Source organism: Balaenoptera musculus, chromosome 13 (assembly GCF_009873245.2).
Source record: "Balaenoptera musculus isolate JJ_BM4_2016_0621 chromosome 13, mBalMus1.pri.v3, whole genome shotgun sequence".
NCBI classification, from domain to species: Eukaryota; Metazoa; Chordata; class Mammalia; order Artiodactyla; family Balaenopteridae; genus Balaenoptera; species Balaenoptera musculus.
Genome location: NC_045797.1, coordinates 15,479,490 through 15,496,570, shown reverse-complemented (window position 1 = coordinate 15,496,570; position 17,081 = coordinate 15,479,490). Strand labels below are relative to the sequence as shown.

The following is a 17,081-nucleotide window of genomic DNA, read 5'->3' as shown; positions in this document are numbered from 1 at the left end:
AATACCCCATGCCTCTTAATTGCCTGTATCTTAAAATGACAATGAAAGGGCTTACGTCTTTAAGGGAATTTGTTTTAGCATCAGAATTTTTTTGATGCTAAAGTATTTGCATGCAAAAGTAGGGGAAAATCAATTGAAAGATGCACTCCTTGTTATTTTGAGACACTTCTTAGCCAGGAGAGCATCGCAGGCCCAGGTCAGGACTCATTGAGGCTGCAGGAGGGCAGGACAACCCCACATAAAAGCCCTCGTCCAGTCCGTCCTGGATGCTGGCCCTGCTCTGTGCCCGGCACGCTCCATCTGCCACATAGATTGACTCTGACGGACAGATGTTTACAGTGACCGCCGGGGCCTCTGTCCCTCCAGCCTGCCCCAGTCTACACACATCTCCACGTGGGTCATGTGCAGTGAACCACGATGATGCCTGGGAGTCCTTGCCTTCTGTGGAGACTGCAAACTGTATAGTCAGCCCATCTCCTGGTCCTCCCAGCAAACGTCTGCAAGACACAGAGAGAGACTGTTGGACGACCTGAGTTCTGTTACAAACAGCAGGGCCACCGTCAGCCCATTGCCACCTTTGTGCCATTTAGGAAAAGGCACTCGTTCTGTGTGTGTGCAGATGGCTCCTACACACAGCTTGGCAAGTGGATGGCAGGATGGTTTCAGCCTCTACTCAGGCAAACCTGCACAAGCATATAGAGCAGCCCCCAAAACAGGAAGGCCTTGCTCTACCTCGCTGCACGCGAGGGACAAACTACAGGACACTAGGTAGTAAAGTCCAACCAAAAAGCGCTTACCATCCTTTTGTTCACTCTAAAACACATCACTTATGACCACACAGCTTGGTCCTCTGCCTGCAGGTGTGAAGCTCCAGTTATCCAAAGGTCTAGGGCCCCAGAACTGGCCAAATTCACTCAATGTTTGAGGAAGGATACACAGAAGCCCATAACTGGAAGAAATTGTATACCAGTGGTGACATCTAACCACAGGACATTGAGGGACAGGGTCTCTGTCTCTGTCTCTCTTTCTCCTGCAAAATTTCCTCTTTTTTTTTTCAATTTATTTATTTTTGGCTGCATTGGGTCTAAGTTGCTGCGTGCGGGCTTTCTCTAGTTGTGGCGAGCAGGGGCTACTCTTCATTGCAGTGCGTGTGCTTCTCATTGTGGTGGCTTCTCTTGTTGCGGAGCATGGTCTCTAGGCACGCGGGCTTCAGTACTTGTGGCACACGGGCTCAGTAGTTGTGGCCCGCGGGCTTAGTTGCTCCAAGGCATGTGGGATCTTCCCAGACCAGGGATCAAGCCCATGTCCCCTGCATTGGCAGGCAGATTCTTAACCACTGCCCCACCAGGGAAGTCCCGCCTCCTGCAAAATTTCTCTTAAAAAACTTTCCATAGGCACTCTGCAAATATCATTGCCAATATATAACCTATCTTCTGGAACGGCACCCAGATCTTTGAAAGGTCTTGCTAAAAATAACAGATGATAATCACAGCCCTCTTGTCCATCCACTTCCCATGAGAAAGGGAAAATCCTAACGTCATGATATCAGAGTCTGAAGCCCATCAGTGGGTTTCCCAGGGGTACCCCCTACCGGACAGCCTGTGGGAGTGTGAAAAGTATGAGATTTGGTGACAAACTGAAAAGCAAATTATTTCACCTTTTGGAGCCTTGGCATTCTCCTCTCTAAAATGTGAATGATAAGAGAATCTCTGGATTGGTTCTTAGAATTGAGTGAGAATGTAGGACTAGGAGGTGGCCCACAAAACTGACCCCTCCTCCTCTTCTCACCTATGAACTTCTGCGTGTCTTTCAGTTGCCCTCTCCTGAGGATGGTGTTCTTGTCCATGGGATATTCATGGATGCTTCTCGATGGGACAATAAGGAGATGGTGATAGAAGACGCACTGCCCGGACAGATGAATCCAATGCTGCCTGTGGTGCATTTTGAGCCTCAACAAAATTATGAGCCAAGCCCAACACTCTACCACTCCCCACTTTATAAGACAGGGGCCCGGGCAGGTACACTCTCAACCACAGGTGAGGATGATCTAAGATCAGTCTCATGACTGAATGCAAACTACAATCAAAGTCAAAATGTTAAACTGTAATGTACAAAGGGTGATCTTGGGGCAATTAGCCAGGCTTAAAATAAGACCACTTATAACACACAAATTTATAAATGCTGTAAATTCTATTTGTTTTAATGCTGAGTGTAGATTAATGTTATAAAGCCAATGCTTGCTTCTATTAGTCTAATGAGTAGAAAATAGTTTATTCTGTGTGTGTATTTTCAATTTATTTATTTATTTTGGTTGTGCCGGGTCTTAGTTGAGGCCAGTGGGCTCCTATGTGCGGCATGCATGTGGGATCTAGTTCCCCAACCAGGGATCGAAACCGCATCCCCTTCATTGGAAGGTGAATTCTAAACTACTGTGCCACCAGGGAAGTCCCAGAAAGTAGTTTATTGATCAGTGCCTTCTAATTGAAAACTGATGGACTGAGTAGACACATCTATCTCTGACCAAATCCATTGAGACTCAGCGTAGAAAAGAGATGTTAAAATAAATAAGTGGAATGCCATGCTACAAAAAGAGAACTCTTAGTAGACCTGAAACTGAGATACAGCCCTGATAAAAAGGAACCAGATAAAAAGAAAGCCATATCAACAGATAAGCTGAAGAATTGAATGCAGACAGCTAGAGAGTGAGCCAACAGAATGCGCTGAGGAAATCCCTCAAAAGACAGCACAATGCAATTTTTTTAAGTGACACTGTGGAAGGAGTCAAAATCACCAACATTTATCTAGTAGGCAATCTGGAAGGAGAAAGGAGAGAAAATGGAAGGGCAATAATATTTGAAAAACTGGCTGATAATTTCCCAGAACTGAAGAAACAGTTGAGTCCTCAGATGATTGAGAGATCTCACAAAGTGGTAGGGGTAATTTTTTTAAATATACAATGAACAAATAAACAAATTTTAAAAGAAACCTAGATATAGCAGAGTGATATCTAAGATCATCAGAAATAAAGAAAATTCTCAAATAGATAAAATGCATTAATATGCTGGCACTAAAATTCCAGAAAATGAGAATCAGATTGACTTCAGACATGTCTCATTATCCACGGTGCATATAAAAATAGAGAAACTTCTTCAAAGGGCTGAGGAAAAACAACTTTGAACCAGAATTGCAAGTGCAACCAAATTATCATCTGAAAGAAAAGTTGTAATAAAGATCGTCTTGGACAAAGGCTCTAAATTAATCACCACTGATCCTCTATTTAAAACACACACACACACAGTTAAATCTTTAATAGTTTGACCATAAAAATGAATTTATAATAACTTGGAACTAAATTTCCAGATGACAGAAATATGGGAGGGAAGGCAGGAAGAAAGAACTAAAAAATCTTTCTCATTTGAATGGAGAATATAGATACTGATGATATTTATTTGTCTAAAAAATATTCAGTTAAAGGGTGCTCTCTAAGGGTAACGTACAGGATAGAACTAAAATAGACATTCGTGTCACATGATCTCCCAGTCCTATGACAAATCTAAAAAAGTGTTCAAAGGTATTTTTTAAATTAATAATGGTATTTACAAGTTTTTGTAGGGAGATGTAATTTTATTTGTCTTGGATAAGTTATCTAGGAATGGAATGACTGAATCATGCAGTAGGTATATGTTTAACTTCTTAAGAAACTGCCAAAATGTTTTCCAAAGTGGCCATAGCACTTAACATCCCCACCAGCAGTGTATGAGAGTTCCAGATCCTCCACATCCTCACCACCACTTAGTACAATCAGTCCTTTTCATTTTAGATGATAGATGACAGATAGATAGGTAGATGATGATGATAGATAGATATAGATAGATGATAGATAGATGATAGATGATAGATAGATAGATGATAAATAGATAGATAGATAGATAGATAATAGAATATAGTGGCATCTCTTTGTGGTTTTAATTTGCATTTCCCTAATGACTAATGACAGTAGCCATCTTTTCTGGTGCTTATTTATATCTTCTCAGATGAAGTGTCTGTTCCAATCTTTTGCCCATTTTTTAATAGAGTCATTTGTCTTCTTATTATTGGCTAAAATTCCAACAGGAACTCTGTGGTTTGCAGGAAAAGGAACAAAGAAAAGGTAGTAATTAAAATGACGTTGCACTGGCACAAGATTCTATAAATAGATCCAATGTACTGGAGAGAGAGCCCAGAAATGCACTGTGCATATGTGGGAACTTGACATATAATACCAGCATCATTTAAAATTGATCAGGAAGAGGGAAATTATTCCACAAATGATCCTGGGACAATTGGTTATACCAAACTTAGATCCTTATCTCCTATCACATACAAAAATTAAACCACAGATGGACTCTATAGACTTAATCATCACTAAAATTTAAAATTATTAACCTTAATGAAATAACGGCTCTAAGTAATAATTATCAGCTGCTGCTGACATTCCAACAAAGAAAGACAACCAGACACAAGGCGCTTCCTGATGGAAGTGCACACCACCTAGGAAGTATTCTTGCCAAAAAAAACTTAACCCTGAATGTGATCACACCTCTAGATCTAACCGCCCTTGCAGGGATAGGGGAACATGTGTAAAGTCACCACAGGGATGTTGTCAACAAGAGCCAGACTCTGGGGAACCTCACAGGAGAAATAGCCTGGTTGTTTCAACAAATATATTACAAGGGGGCGGCAAAAGGAACAGAGGGGAACCTACCAATTGAAAGAGATTTAAACAACATATCACTGTTGCAAGGTATGGACCTTATTTGAATGTCAATTCAAACTAATGGTTACTATACATATACATTCTGCATATGTACTATAAAATGTCATTCGAGCACCTGCCAAGGCACCATGCAGGGAACGACATACAAAGACAAGGAAAGGGGAGATGTAGGCATTCTCTGCTGGGGACACCACCACCTTCCCCGACTTCCACACAGATGGGGTTTGCTGTGAAGGCCAGAAACAGCAACTCCCACCCTGAGGGCAGGGTCCTCTTCTTCTCAACCTGGCCCCGGCCCCCCTCACCCAGGCACACAGTGAAGAAAGGGTAAAAGTGCCCTCTTACTTCTGATGTCCCAGAGCTGAGGGACATACCTGTGACTGCACTTAGTCATCTCAGGACCCCAGTGCCTACCTACTGGGTGGAACAAAGGATGGATGGATGGATGGATGGATGGATGGATGGATGGATGGATGGATGGATGGATGGATGGATGGATGGACAAGCAGATGGACAAATGGATGGATGCCCAACCTACCAACTGTATCCCCTGAATCCCATTAAAACTCAGGCCTCAATCCTAGCCCAATGCTCCCTGAAACAAATTGCAGAGAACTTGAAACATAGTTTATAAGGTTATACAAGGTCTAAGCTGGACAGGTTCTAAAGGATCGTTTGTTCTAACATCTTCATTTTACAAAGCATAAAACTGAAATCTGTAGAGGATTATTTGCCCTTCTTCTTTAGAGGCAAAGTCAGGTCTGCAGCCCAGGTGTCTAAACTCCCAGTACAGTGATTTTTGTATTAAGGGGTTATTCTTTAAAGTAACAACCCTTTTTTCCCTGTATTCTTAACTAGGTCATTCAACCAACTTTGTGGTGACCGTCCTCTTACCCTCCAAGCGGTCCAAAGATTACTGGATTGCCAAGGGATCGGCTTTGCTCTGCCAACTAAATGAGTGAAAAGGTGCCACCTCTGTGCTTAAAAAGAACCAGGCCAGAGATCTTTCCTGATGGGGGAGAAAAGTCTACATAATTTATATGCGAGCAAAACAGGTTTACTTCTGATCTGGCTTAAAGGTAGCAAGTGTGGCTTTTATTTCTTTTATAACCTAAAATAAAGTGTTTTGAGTTTCTCTTTCTGGTGGTAATTCAAGCTCTGATGTGAAAGCAGTGGGTTCAGCGCTCACCTCTTAAGCCTGCTCCCCTCCCCCATGCAAGAGGCAGCTTCCCATCAGTAAGGGGGGGGTGCGGGGACGGTGGGGGGGGCCGAGTCAGACCTCAGCACTTCCTCATCCACATGGGCTTCCTTCCTCTTCACGCTAATGTGAAAGGCCCACTGTACACGTCAGTCTCATGGCCCTAGGTTCTTCCATTTCTAGACCAGATTAAGGCTCAGGGCCCAACACATGAGATCTGGGCCCGTGGTGCCATTCCGCCATGCTGTGGGGCTGGATTACAATCCTTAGAAGAGCCTGCGGTCTTTCACGATAGTGCAGGTCGCTCCCGCTCAAGTGCAGAGGAATTTTCCGCTTTGGGGTAAAACTGTGTGAAAACTGGCCAAGCCGCCCTCCAGGTGCATTGGCACCCCTGCCACCTCAAAAGCAGTGCTGAGATGGAGCAGCCACTGTGGTCTGCAAACCATTTTGCGTCAGCCCTGCCAACCAGGTCTGTTGCTTCCTGGGCCCGGATATGAGCCAAGAAATTGGGTACCACCCAGCTAGGATGTGGGCCTCTGGAGAAAGCCACGCCCCCTGCTTACAGGAAGAACAGGGTCAGTCGCAGCAATCCTTCCCTCCCATTTTACCTTCCCGCCTCCCACCTTCACCCCCATACCTACCAAAACTAAGAATAGACTCAAGTCACTGAGAAGCAGGGAGCACCACTTCTATTAGGAATCAGAGGGAAGAGGTGCCTCCTAAGCCATGGGAGTGGCTGCAGCAGCAGAAGTCAGAGGGTTGACATTAGGCTCCGCAGCAGCTGTAATCCAAGGTCAGAAAGCTGCAGGAAACTGTGCCAACCTCATGAGGAGCCTGGCCACTGCACAAACTTGTGTCTGCTGGAGCCTGCACATAACTGCCACTACTACCAAAGAAACAGGTCTTCTGCCCCTTTCACCTTCCAAATCTCACTAAGTGTATCTCATTAGAAGACTCTCGATCAGAGCAGCAAGGGAATCTCGGAAAGTTTAGCCCTCCTGCCCCTGCAATACAGGGGGCACAGAATGGAGCAAAGGTGGTGAACATGGATCCTGAGTGCCATCACATCACTCAGTGGGACCCAAAGATCTTCTTGGCCCTGGAAATGACCAAGAAGGAACCCACAAGAAAGTCTCTGGAAAAAGGAAGGGAAGGCCACAGAGCTGCAAGCCCAGGCAATCAAGGTACCTGAAACCAGATACTTCTTATTGGTCCCATCCAAGTCCTGGGCAGACCCTCTGGGTTTTTGTGAGCTGCTCAGAGGCCCAGGAGAACCAAAAGGAAACTCTGCCACAGGCGGGAGACCCTGGTCTGTAACCATGGTGGGAGCAGGGGGAGGGGGAGGGGGGCGGGTATCAGCTGGGCAGGGCTGAAAGTTCCCATTTCAGACTCAACTAGGGAAATTCTATTTTTAATCATTTTATATACAGATTCTTCATAAGACTTTATTTGGAAAACACAAAGACATATAAATAATAAGTAACACACAGGACAGGGACGGGGGGAGAGGTTGAAAACCACTTTCTTGCACAACACCTCTAACAAAGCCTACCTATCCACCAGTCTTCAGCATGTGGATGAGACACCCTCTCACACTGTACATAGTGAAAGCACTTGTCAGAGTGCAGGACCCACACTAGTCACCAGACCTGGAATAGAGAGGAGCAGAACAGAAGTTCCACAGCCTACTGACTCTGTTGCATCCAGAACCAGGAGAGGATGGGGAGAAGAGCAGCAGGAAGGAGGAAAGGGGCAGGGTCCACGGCTGCAGGCAGGCCCAGGAGCGGGGCCAGGAGTGCAGCAGGGATAGTATTCAGAGCATGTGAGCAAAAAGAGCTGTTTGCTTGGTATACGCATTGTGGCAAAAAATCTACACAAAAAACATATTTAATAATTTTCTTACAATTAATTATTTTCATACAGCTCATTATGTTACAAAACTATACACCTCCCCCAAGCATTGCTGGATAACCCAAAGTCATTCCTTGGAAAAAGAAGAATCAACGCTGGCTTTTTTATTTTGAGTCTCTTCTCCTGGGTTGGGCCTATCAGGGCCAGAGCAGAGTGTGGAGTACAGAATGGCTGTCGTTCAAGTCCGAGGCGTCAGGTCTTGGCTTGGCTCCTCTGGCCATTACAGGAGGGTTGTCTCTGTTTGGAAAGCCAGCACCAGCACCCATAACATAGGTGTCCAGACAGACAGGCAGGCACTGCTGACCACCATCTGGCTGTGGGGAGACTGCCCAGGGCGAGGGAGGCGCAGCTCGGCGGAAATGCGCCTGGCCAGAACGGGGACCTGGAGCTGTGGGATCCCAGCACTTGGAGGCAAAGAGAAAGACACAGTCTCAGGGCACAGCAAGAGCCATTGGATACTCCGAGGCCCCCAAAGGTCTGCACAGCTTCTTTTCACCTCTCTCCTCCAAAGACAGGAATGGATCTTAGTATGTTAATAGATTTCCTATGTCTTGGCCCTCGTTACTACTGCTACAACAAAACCAAATGATACAGGCACTAAGACTAGCACACTGAACAACTCTCCCCCAGCTATTTGCTTCTTGGTTCAAGGATTATTAAAACTAGTTTGCTCAGACTTGCTAATTATCAGCCTCTGGGCAATGTCAAGCAGGGACCCTCCTCCCTGACCACACGGAGAGGCACCGCCAAGCCAGGAGGATTCCTCTCCGGGTCTCTGGCTCTCTCCCCTACCCCAGCTTGGGTCTCATGTGAACACCATGCAGCCTTCTCAGGTCAAGACAGAACTAGCTCAGGCTCACCTGGTCCTTTCAGCTCAGCTCTGGTGTAAAGTGCCCAATCCCTGCATGGCCACCTTGAAAGGAAATGGCCCAGACTGAGAAGGTACTAAACAGGTCAGTGTATTCCTCCAACAGTGAAGGATGGTTGAGGAGCCTCCCCGTGTCAAGCACCATGGGGCACATGGACACCAACAGGATCTGTCCCTGCTCTCTAGGTCACATCTGGCTGCCAGCTTCTGTCCATTTAAAAATGCAAACCCTACTGCACACGGGATGCCTGCCTCAAACCTTTCAGTGGCACCCTACTTCTCTCAGGCATGAGATTCTCACAGTCATTCCATCCAATTTACCTTCTAGACCTACCTCACCCCTCTTCCCACTGACCTCCCAGGCTCCAGCCAGAATTACTACATCTTGGTTCCTTTAACATGATCACTCTCTCCACATCAGGCTTTTGCACTGTTCCCCTTGCTGGGAACTCCCTCCCCTCCCCGTTCAGTTGTTTACACATTCATTCAACATTTATTATTAAGCACCTATGCAGATATCAGATGCCTGCATCTCCTGATCCAGACTGAGAAGCTCTGTTCATTGGGCTCCATTTTGTCAGGCTTCTACTCAGCAGCAACCAAAAGGTCGCTTCCTCCAGAAGGCCCTTCCTGACACCCGCCACCCTAAGTTAGGTAGTAATGTCCAACACACAAACACACACACGCACATCCCCGCAGCCCCTACACTCCCCTTGTGAATAATCAACTCAAAATCCATCTTCCTCCCCAGACTGTGAGCTCCATGAAGGCAGGGCCAATGTCGGTCTGGTTCACCCCCAAAGCCACAGCACCAACACAACAGCGGGCACATAGGAAGAACTCAAAAAGTTTGGTATAAATTGAACTGTATCCTGGATCCCAGGCCTCTCTGGTGTAGTTCTTCCAGCAGAAACCAGGCTGGGTCCCCATCTTTGGCTCCTCTACCCACCTCTGATCCACCCACTGGGCATCTCTGCGAGTGCACATTCTGTGGTCGCCATGCTCCCTGCAAAACGTAGGGGCTGAACAAGCCCATTCCTACAGAGGTGCTTCCAGCTCCGGAAAGCTATGAGCTTCTCCCTGATCTGCGGTGGAGGAAGGGCTGGGAAATCAAGTTCTTCTCAACCTTTATTCCAGCCTCATGCTACTTTTAACAGACCCACCCATGCCTCCCGCCCCATCTGTTCTTTAACAAAGATAAATATGGGGTCCTGACCCCGGCAGTGGTTTGAAGCAATTACTTTTAATCTGGATTCACCTCCACCAGAGTGGACAGAAGACCGCTGTCCAGGACATGAGGAACGGGGAAGACTGCACCGTGATGGTGGGGACACTCAACCCCTACCACAGCCTTGAACTTCTGCCCCTGAAGCAGTGTGACCCGCATTCCTGGGCTGCTGCCCACACGCACTTCCGGGGTGAGGACTGACCGGGCGATGGGCTCGCGGCTGGCCCAGCCCGGCCCAGCCACCTCACCTCTCCTCCAGTCGGACCCACAGGTCGCTGAACTGCCGGAGCCGCTGCCTCTGCTGCGGCCGCCTCTGCTTCTTCTGGAACTTTCGTCGTGCCTCGCCCGGCAGGTCAGCACTTCTGAGCAGAGACACGTGAAGCCGCAACAGTGGGGGCCCGGCAGACCCAGCTTCCGGTACCTGAGCTTCCGGGGCGGGCGCTTCCGGAGCCAAGACGGCAGAGGAGGCGGGCTGTGACAACGGGTTTCCGGTCTCTTCTCTGTAAGCAGGGGAGGAAGGAAGAGGGATGGAAGGAAGGTCCCCCAGCATGATGCCCTCCCCCGCCTTTAAGGCTCAGGACCTCACAAAAGGCAGATAATGTGAAGGTTCAAGCCGGCTGGGGAGGCAGGGGTCTCGAAGCCACCTCGAAAAGTGATCACTTTGACGCCTTTGTTTCTCCCTCACATACCCTCATTGTACTCCCTCCAAATCCCCTAGCCCTGGGGAAGAAATAAAAGATTCTTTCTTAACTGCTTATAATTACTGCACTTGCCTGACAACGGGTCACCGCTGCCTAGAAAGTCACTGAAGATTACGGCGTTTTAAGAGGAGTGAAAAATGTTCAAATGCTATTTACTTAGAACAGTTGAAGTGGCCCTTAACCCTGTTCCTCCCTCCTGTATCCCTATAAGGGCTCTGCTCAGAAAGAGGCTCCTCAACAGCCACAGCAGCCTGCCCAGATTCAAGTTCCCGATGCTCAGAATCATCCCTCAAGGATTGTCACATGGCTGCCGAGTAGGGGAAGAAGGAAAGAGGTATCTCCACAGCCACTGCCCTCGTTATGTCCTCACCCACCCCTTCCCTATGGGCATCTCCCTGGCTCTGGGCCCTTAGTCCCTCGCCCCTTCTTCTCCCTGAACAGAAGCTCCTTTAGAGACCTCATGCTCCCTCATGACCTCACCCAGGAGCACCGTAGAGCAGCGCACCACTGAAAACTCATAGACGCTACCGTCACAGAACACAGGACAGCTGCTGCAGTCACACACATCAAACTCCCCAGGATCGTGGGAGAGGGTGAATCCAGGCCTGTGCACTGGATCTCACAGACTCTGATAGAATTAGGGGTAGGGGCACTGAATGGATCCCTGGCAGAGGAAACTACATGAACAAAGAGGAAGGGGCTGGAAAGCTAAAAATGGGAGAAGAAAGGGCAGAAAGAAAAGGGCTGTGCAAGCGAGGAGTCCGAACTGTATCCTGACTCTGACGAGCTGTGTCCCCTTCAGTTTCTTCATCAGTAAAGGAGAAGAAACCCCCACCCCACAGGCTGGTGTTGAGGGTTAACTGAGAGTCGGTGTGAACCCAGTTACCGCCTGACAATTGATCAATAAACGTTCCTTCCTCCCCAAGGAAGTGTGAGCAGCCCAGTAAATGACAGGACTGGTTCTCAGCCTTCACTGTGTGTCAGGATCTCATGGAGAGATTTTTTAAATGTTGACTCCTGACCTCTCTTCCCCCAGGGGCAGGTGTCAGGGTTAGAGGCAGATTTAAGGAGTCTGAGAACAGCCAGCAACACACACACACACACCCATACACACTCCCAAGCAGGGCCCTCTCTGGCAACCCCAAAGATAGTGTGATAAACCCCAGCCGTGCCAGTCAGCCTGGGGCCAGGGGCTGAGAAGTGATCAGAGGGCCCAGCCCACCCTGCTTTCCAAGAGCACACAGTCCAGTGGGTGAGGAAAGAGCCACAGACCCTCTCCCCCAAACAAGCAGAGAATCCCTAAGGGCTGGGCTCTCCCCCCAGAGCTGAAGGAGAACGGGAGGGAGCGATGGATGGAGATCTGCAGAAGGGCTTTCTCAGTCAGGGGAGGAGTGGAGGGAGACTGCAGACAGTGGAAAGGAAGAGCATTAGCAAAGGTGGAGAGGCAGCAGCGAGGACAAAAGGTTTTCTGGTATCAGAGGCAGATCCGTGCTGGGAAAAGGTGGGGTCTGGGTGCCGAGGCATCAGCATGAAGAAACTGGACTTTGGAAGAGAACAACAAGAAACACTGAAGGTTTCTGAGTCAGGGACACTTGCAAGATTAGTCCCACAGAAAGGTGGAGAAGGGACCAGAGGGTGATGACCTTAGGAACAAAGGGGGCAAATCTGAGAGAGATTTTAATGGAAGAAGCCAGAGGCCTGGTGAAGGTGGAAAATGAGAAGAAGTCTTAGGTGAGGGCTTTTGTAAACTAGAAAGTACTGTGTGAAGAACTGCTGTTACTGATAAACGGAGTGCAAGATATGGAGAGAGGTGGGGGATGAGATAAGCCCAGGATGTAGTCAAGTTTTCCAGAGAATCATGGCTCATTGGGATGGAAAGCGGCTCCCAAGGAGGAACCTCTGGAGTGACGGGATAGAGGAGGACCTGGCCTGAGACAATATGAGGTGAAGGTGGGTCTTCCGAGTAGAAAGAGGGCACCTGGAGAAGGAAGCCATCGGGCAGGCACCACAGCTGGACCCCCCTCTCCATCCCCTCAGCAGAGGGCAGGCATTTTCCTCCTGGAGTGCTCGCACCACAGCTGAGGGCTCTGCCAGGAGGGGGCGCTGGTGACCACGATCTGGAGGGAGTGGGAGGGGAATGGAAGGTGTGCTAAACTGTGTTCCCTCAAAATTCACATGCTGAAGCTCTAACCCCCAGCGCCTCAGAATGTGGCTGTATTTGGAGACAAGACTTTTAAAGAGGTGATTAAGTTAAAATGAGGCCTTTAGGTTGGGCCCTAATCCAGTCTGACTGGTGTCCTTAGAAGAGGAAGTGTGGACACACAGAGACACCAGAGTTGTGCGCACATCAAGGAGAGGCCACGTGGGAACAGTGAAAAGGCGGCCACCTGCAAGCCAAAGAGAGAGGCCTCAGGAGCAACCAAACCTGCCGACACCTTGATCTTGGCGTCTAGCCTCCAGAACCATGAGAAAATAAATTTCTATTGTTGAAGCCACCCAGTCTGCGGTATTTTGTTAGGGCAGCCCAAGCAGACTGGTACAGAGTGGGTAGGAAGGGCCACCTTGTGCCCACTAGGACGACATGGGGCGGAGACTAGCAGGGAGGCCAGCGTGGGGCAGCAGCCTTACTGAGGGTGGGAGATCCTGGCCTCCTCAATTCTTTACGGAAGGGGCCACAAGGCAGGAGGGTGACTGCATAAAAATGAGAAGTAAACAGACCTGGGGGTAGGAAACAGCTCAGAGAAAGAGAAGGGGCTTTGCTTCTGCCCCGGAGATGGGTCTGACAGTCACTCCCAGCATCTCCAGCCCCCCTGACCTTACATTATGACTGATTCCACCACCTGCCTCCCTAAAACTTCCCAAAGGCCCAGGTCAAAGGCACTGAGCGTCAAGCCAAATCACCCCTCCTGGGCCCCAGGACCAAGGAGCACCCTCCCCTTACCTTCCTTTCTGCCCCAAGCACTGCTGAGGAAAGGCCAGTGTGGCCTCTACTGCCCAAAGTGCCCGGCCGGCCAACCCAAGTCTGACACAGTCCCAGCCACGAGGGGCCGCCAGCTGAGCTGGGGACCGAGTGGCCGCTTGGTGTCCGTGCTGGGGCCCTTGGAGCCGCTCAGGACACAGCCCACCCTGGCGCCCAAGCAGCCCTGTGAGGCTCTCAGCTCCCCTAACTGCTCCCTGACCGGGATAGAAGCACAGGAAGGTTACTTGTTGATGGGTCGTCCAGCGGGGGCGTGTTCTACCTCATAGCCTTCGCGCCGCAGAACATCAAGAACTGTGTTGTTGCCCATGAAATGCCCTGCAGTAAGAAAAATGATCAGAAATGTGGCAGCTCTCGTGACCCCCAAACACACACCCCGGAACCAAGAAATAACCCTGCCAACCCCCTCCCTTCTGACCAGCCCAGTACAGTTCAGAAAGCTTTTCTGCAAGGGGGCCTCTCAACAGCTCTGCCAGGCAGGCAGGGCAGGATAAGCAGCGTTTCAGAGATCAGGACTCGGGATCAGAACCACGCGGTGAGCTGCCCCGAGTCACACAGCTAAGAGGACACCAAGTCCCAACCTTCCACCTCTGGAGCCAGGATTCTCATTTATGTAAACCAAGCACCTCTGAGACCCCAGGCCCCTTCTGTCCTATGTTTACTTAAAAATGCACAATAAAACCCTCCTTTTAGCAGAAGCCACCATAGCTGGAAACCTCAACCTGAATTTTATTTCACTTTTTTCTTTTTCAATAAAAAGCAACAAAGATCAACCAGATAAGCTTACAGTGGCTTCGTCAAATAAGTATTTTAAAAGGGTAGATCCTGGGATTCATCTTCTCTCATTTCAGGTTTTGATGCTCAGAATTGACATGATCCTCTAGGGTCGCAATGCCCCTCTCTGTGACAGTTGGCACTTTAATGTCCTAAATGGCTAATTAAATTGCAGCGCTCCATTCTCTGATCCAGCAGAACCTTAGATGTATCGTTATTATCTCCACTTGAAAATGGAAAACAGGTAAAGTAGGCTCAGGACTTCACACACAGAAGAAACAGCAGAGCAGAATCTAAACCCAGGCAGCTTGGCCCCAGGGTCTATGCAATTTTGACAACCGAATACTCAAGAGGCAGAGACCAGGAAAGCAAATTAAGGTCCACCCAAACTCTCCCTTGTCCTGACTCCACAGCACTAAGAAGCAGAGGGAACTTACAGCAGCCTCTGGGAGCCTGGGGAGCCCGAGGGTGGTGTTTGGGGCAGAAGGTACTGGGCTCTACTGCATTCTTGGGTCCCACCATAGAGTTTAGGACCCCAAGACTGATGAAGGGCAACTGACTCAGATGAAAGGGATGTTGGCAAGGCCCAGATTAGCCCCGGTGCAGAAGTGCAGCAAACTCATGTATAGAGTATGCCTGGACTCGGGGCGGGGGGAAGGAGACTGAGCTTGCAGAGTGCTGCTGCAAAGGCCTCCACTCTCCCAGCCGTTACCAAGTCCATGTGACAGGGAGTAATCACAATAATAAAGATAGTGAACATTTCCTGAGCATTACGAGGTGCAGGGCACTGTTCTCAGTGCCTTACACATCATTCAGCCTCCCCCCAACAACAACCCGATAAGGTAGGTGTATTATTACCCCCATTTTACAGATGAGGAAGAGGCACAGGTGGTGCCCAGGTGGTCTGGCTCCAGCGTCCATGCTCTCAACCAATTAGGAATGAAAACAGTATTTGTCGAGCGAATGAACAGCCCCTATTAGCAATCTTTATCATTAAGGACCAAGCTATTCCGTGTGACTTCAATTTCCTTCTACTCCAAAGGTGAGCTCCATTTCTCATCTTTAAATTTCATCTGCAGATCCCTTCACTGTTGCAGTTTAAACCTCTGGAGCTTTCAGTTTGGGGTGATCCTCACTTTACAATCAAAAGTGTGCTAACCACACAGCATTTTAAATTTCTCACTGCCAAGGGTAAGAGTTTGGGAGCAATTTCTGAATTTCTGTGGTTCCCTCTGGTCAACTCAGCCTTCAGAAGGCACCAGAAGAAATAGACTCATGAGGTGGAGAAACCAGCCCCACGAAGACAACTGCACCCTGGTGGCTATCCAGGACACTCCTGATACCCAGAGTGCCCAGGGGCTGTGAGGTCTCTACCCAGAGCTGCAGCCGTATGAAGAACCATGGCTGAGAATCAGGCAAGCCCAGGTGTCCCAGTGTCACCTGTGCCATGTGTCCAGCACAGTCCCCATCTGGAGGGCTGGCCCTCCAAACTGCCCAGGTCCAACCCACCTGGCAGGCCGACGTCCTCTCAAAGCCTCTCCTTGCCCCTGCTCCCAGTGCCCCATCATCCCAACAGCGGATGGCAGGGAAGCTCTTAAAACATCAGCTGAGTCCAACAGGAGTGGCAGGCAGAAGCCCACACTCAGGGGCGGGCAGCCTTGTGTGCCCAGCTCTCGCCTGTTCCATCTCGCAGACCTGCCAGAGCCGCTGGAGCAAAGCTACGGGCTCTGAGTCGTAACAGAGGACCGCCATCACCCCACGAGGGGACGAGCCACAGGGGCCTCTGGGGCCTGACCCCTGTCGGGGTGCCTACAGGGTGAGGGCTGACAGCTGAAATCCATTCATTGACACAGGCGGGACATGGGCACGGCGCCACACAGCACGGTCCACAATCCAACTACGGAACACGGGACTCAAGGCGGAGGAAACCCACTCCCAGACCCACCCAGGGCTACCAAGGCAGACACTGCAATTTGTTTCATGATAGAATTTTTCAACGAACAAGATACAGGAACCTGACCCCTTATTTTTTTTTACAACAGCTTTATTGGAATATCATTCACATAACATAAAATTCTTTCTTTTCAAGTGTACGATTCAGTGATTTTGGGAACATTCACAAAGTGGTGCAACCCTCACCACTAATTTTAAAACATTTTCGGGAGCTGAGATTTTGATAGGGCTTGCGCTGAATGTGTAGCTCAATTTGGGGAATATTGTCATCTTAACACTATTTACTATGTCTTCCAATCCACAAACATGAAATGTCTTTCTATTTACTTAGGTCTTCTTTAAGTCCTTTCCATGATGTTTTTAGTTTTTATTTTGCATCTTGCTCATCCCTAAATTGAGTCCTTAGTGTTTTTTATGCTGTTGTAAATGGAACTGGTTTCTTTTGTTTTAACTTATTTTTTTTATTGAAGTATAGTTGATTCACAATGTTGTGTTAGTTTCAGGTGTGCAGCAAAGTGATTCAGTTTTATATATATGTATATATAAATGTGTATGTATGTGTAAATATATGTACGTATATATTCTTTTCTATTATAGGTTATTACAAGATATTGAATATAGTGGAACTGGTTTCTTAGTTGCATTTCCACATTATTCATTGCTAAGGTATAGAAATACAACTGGTTTTTGTATATTGATCTTGTATCCTGAACTC

The 17,081-nt window shown here is 48.4% G+C and overlaps 2 protein-coding genes across 2 annotated transcripts in view; one reads left to right on the top strand and one right to left on the bottom strand.

The window, feature by feature from the left end:
- Window positions 1–5,718, top strand: part of DNAH6 (dynein axonemal heavy chain 6) — a 298,716-nt gene extending 292,998 nt beyond the window's left edge. Inside the window, exons 76-77 of the mRNA XM_036873333.1 lie at window positions 1,814–2,036; window positions 5,615–5,718. Coding sequence (XP_036729228.1) covers window positions 1,814–2,036; window positions 5,615–5,718 — 327 coding nt within the window. The remainder of the gene's footprint in view (window positions 1–1,813; window positions 2,037–5,614) is intronic.
- A 1,806-nt stretch (window positions 5,719–7,524) lies between these two features.
- The window catches only part of TRABD2A (TraB domain containing 2A), a 57,542-nt gene continuing 47,985 nt past the window's right edge, over window positions 7,525–17,081 (bottom strand). The window contains exons 5-7 of the mRNA XM_036873907.1: window positions 13,867–13,957; window positions 10,210–10,461; window positions 7,525–8,269 (exon numbers count right to left, since the gene is read on the bottom strand). Coding sequence (XP_036729802.1) covers window positions 8,086–8,269; window positions 10,210–10,461; window positions 13,867–13,957 — 527 coding nt within the window. The 3' untranslated portion in view covers window positions 7,525–8,085. The remainder of the gene's footprint in view (window positions 8,270–10,209; window positions 10,462–13,866; window positions 13,958–17,081) is intronic.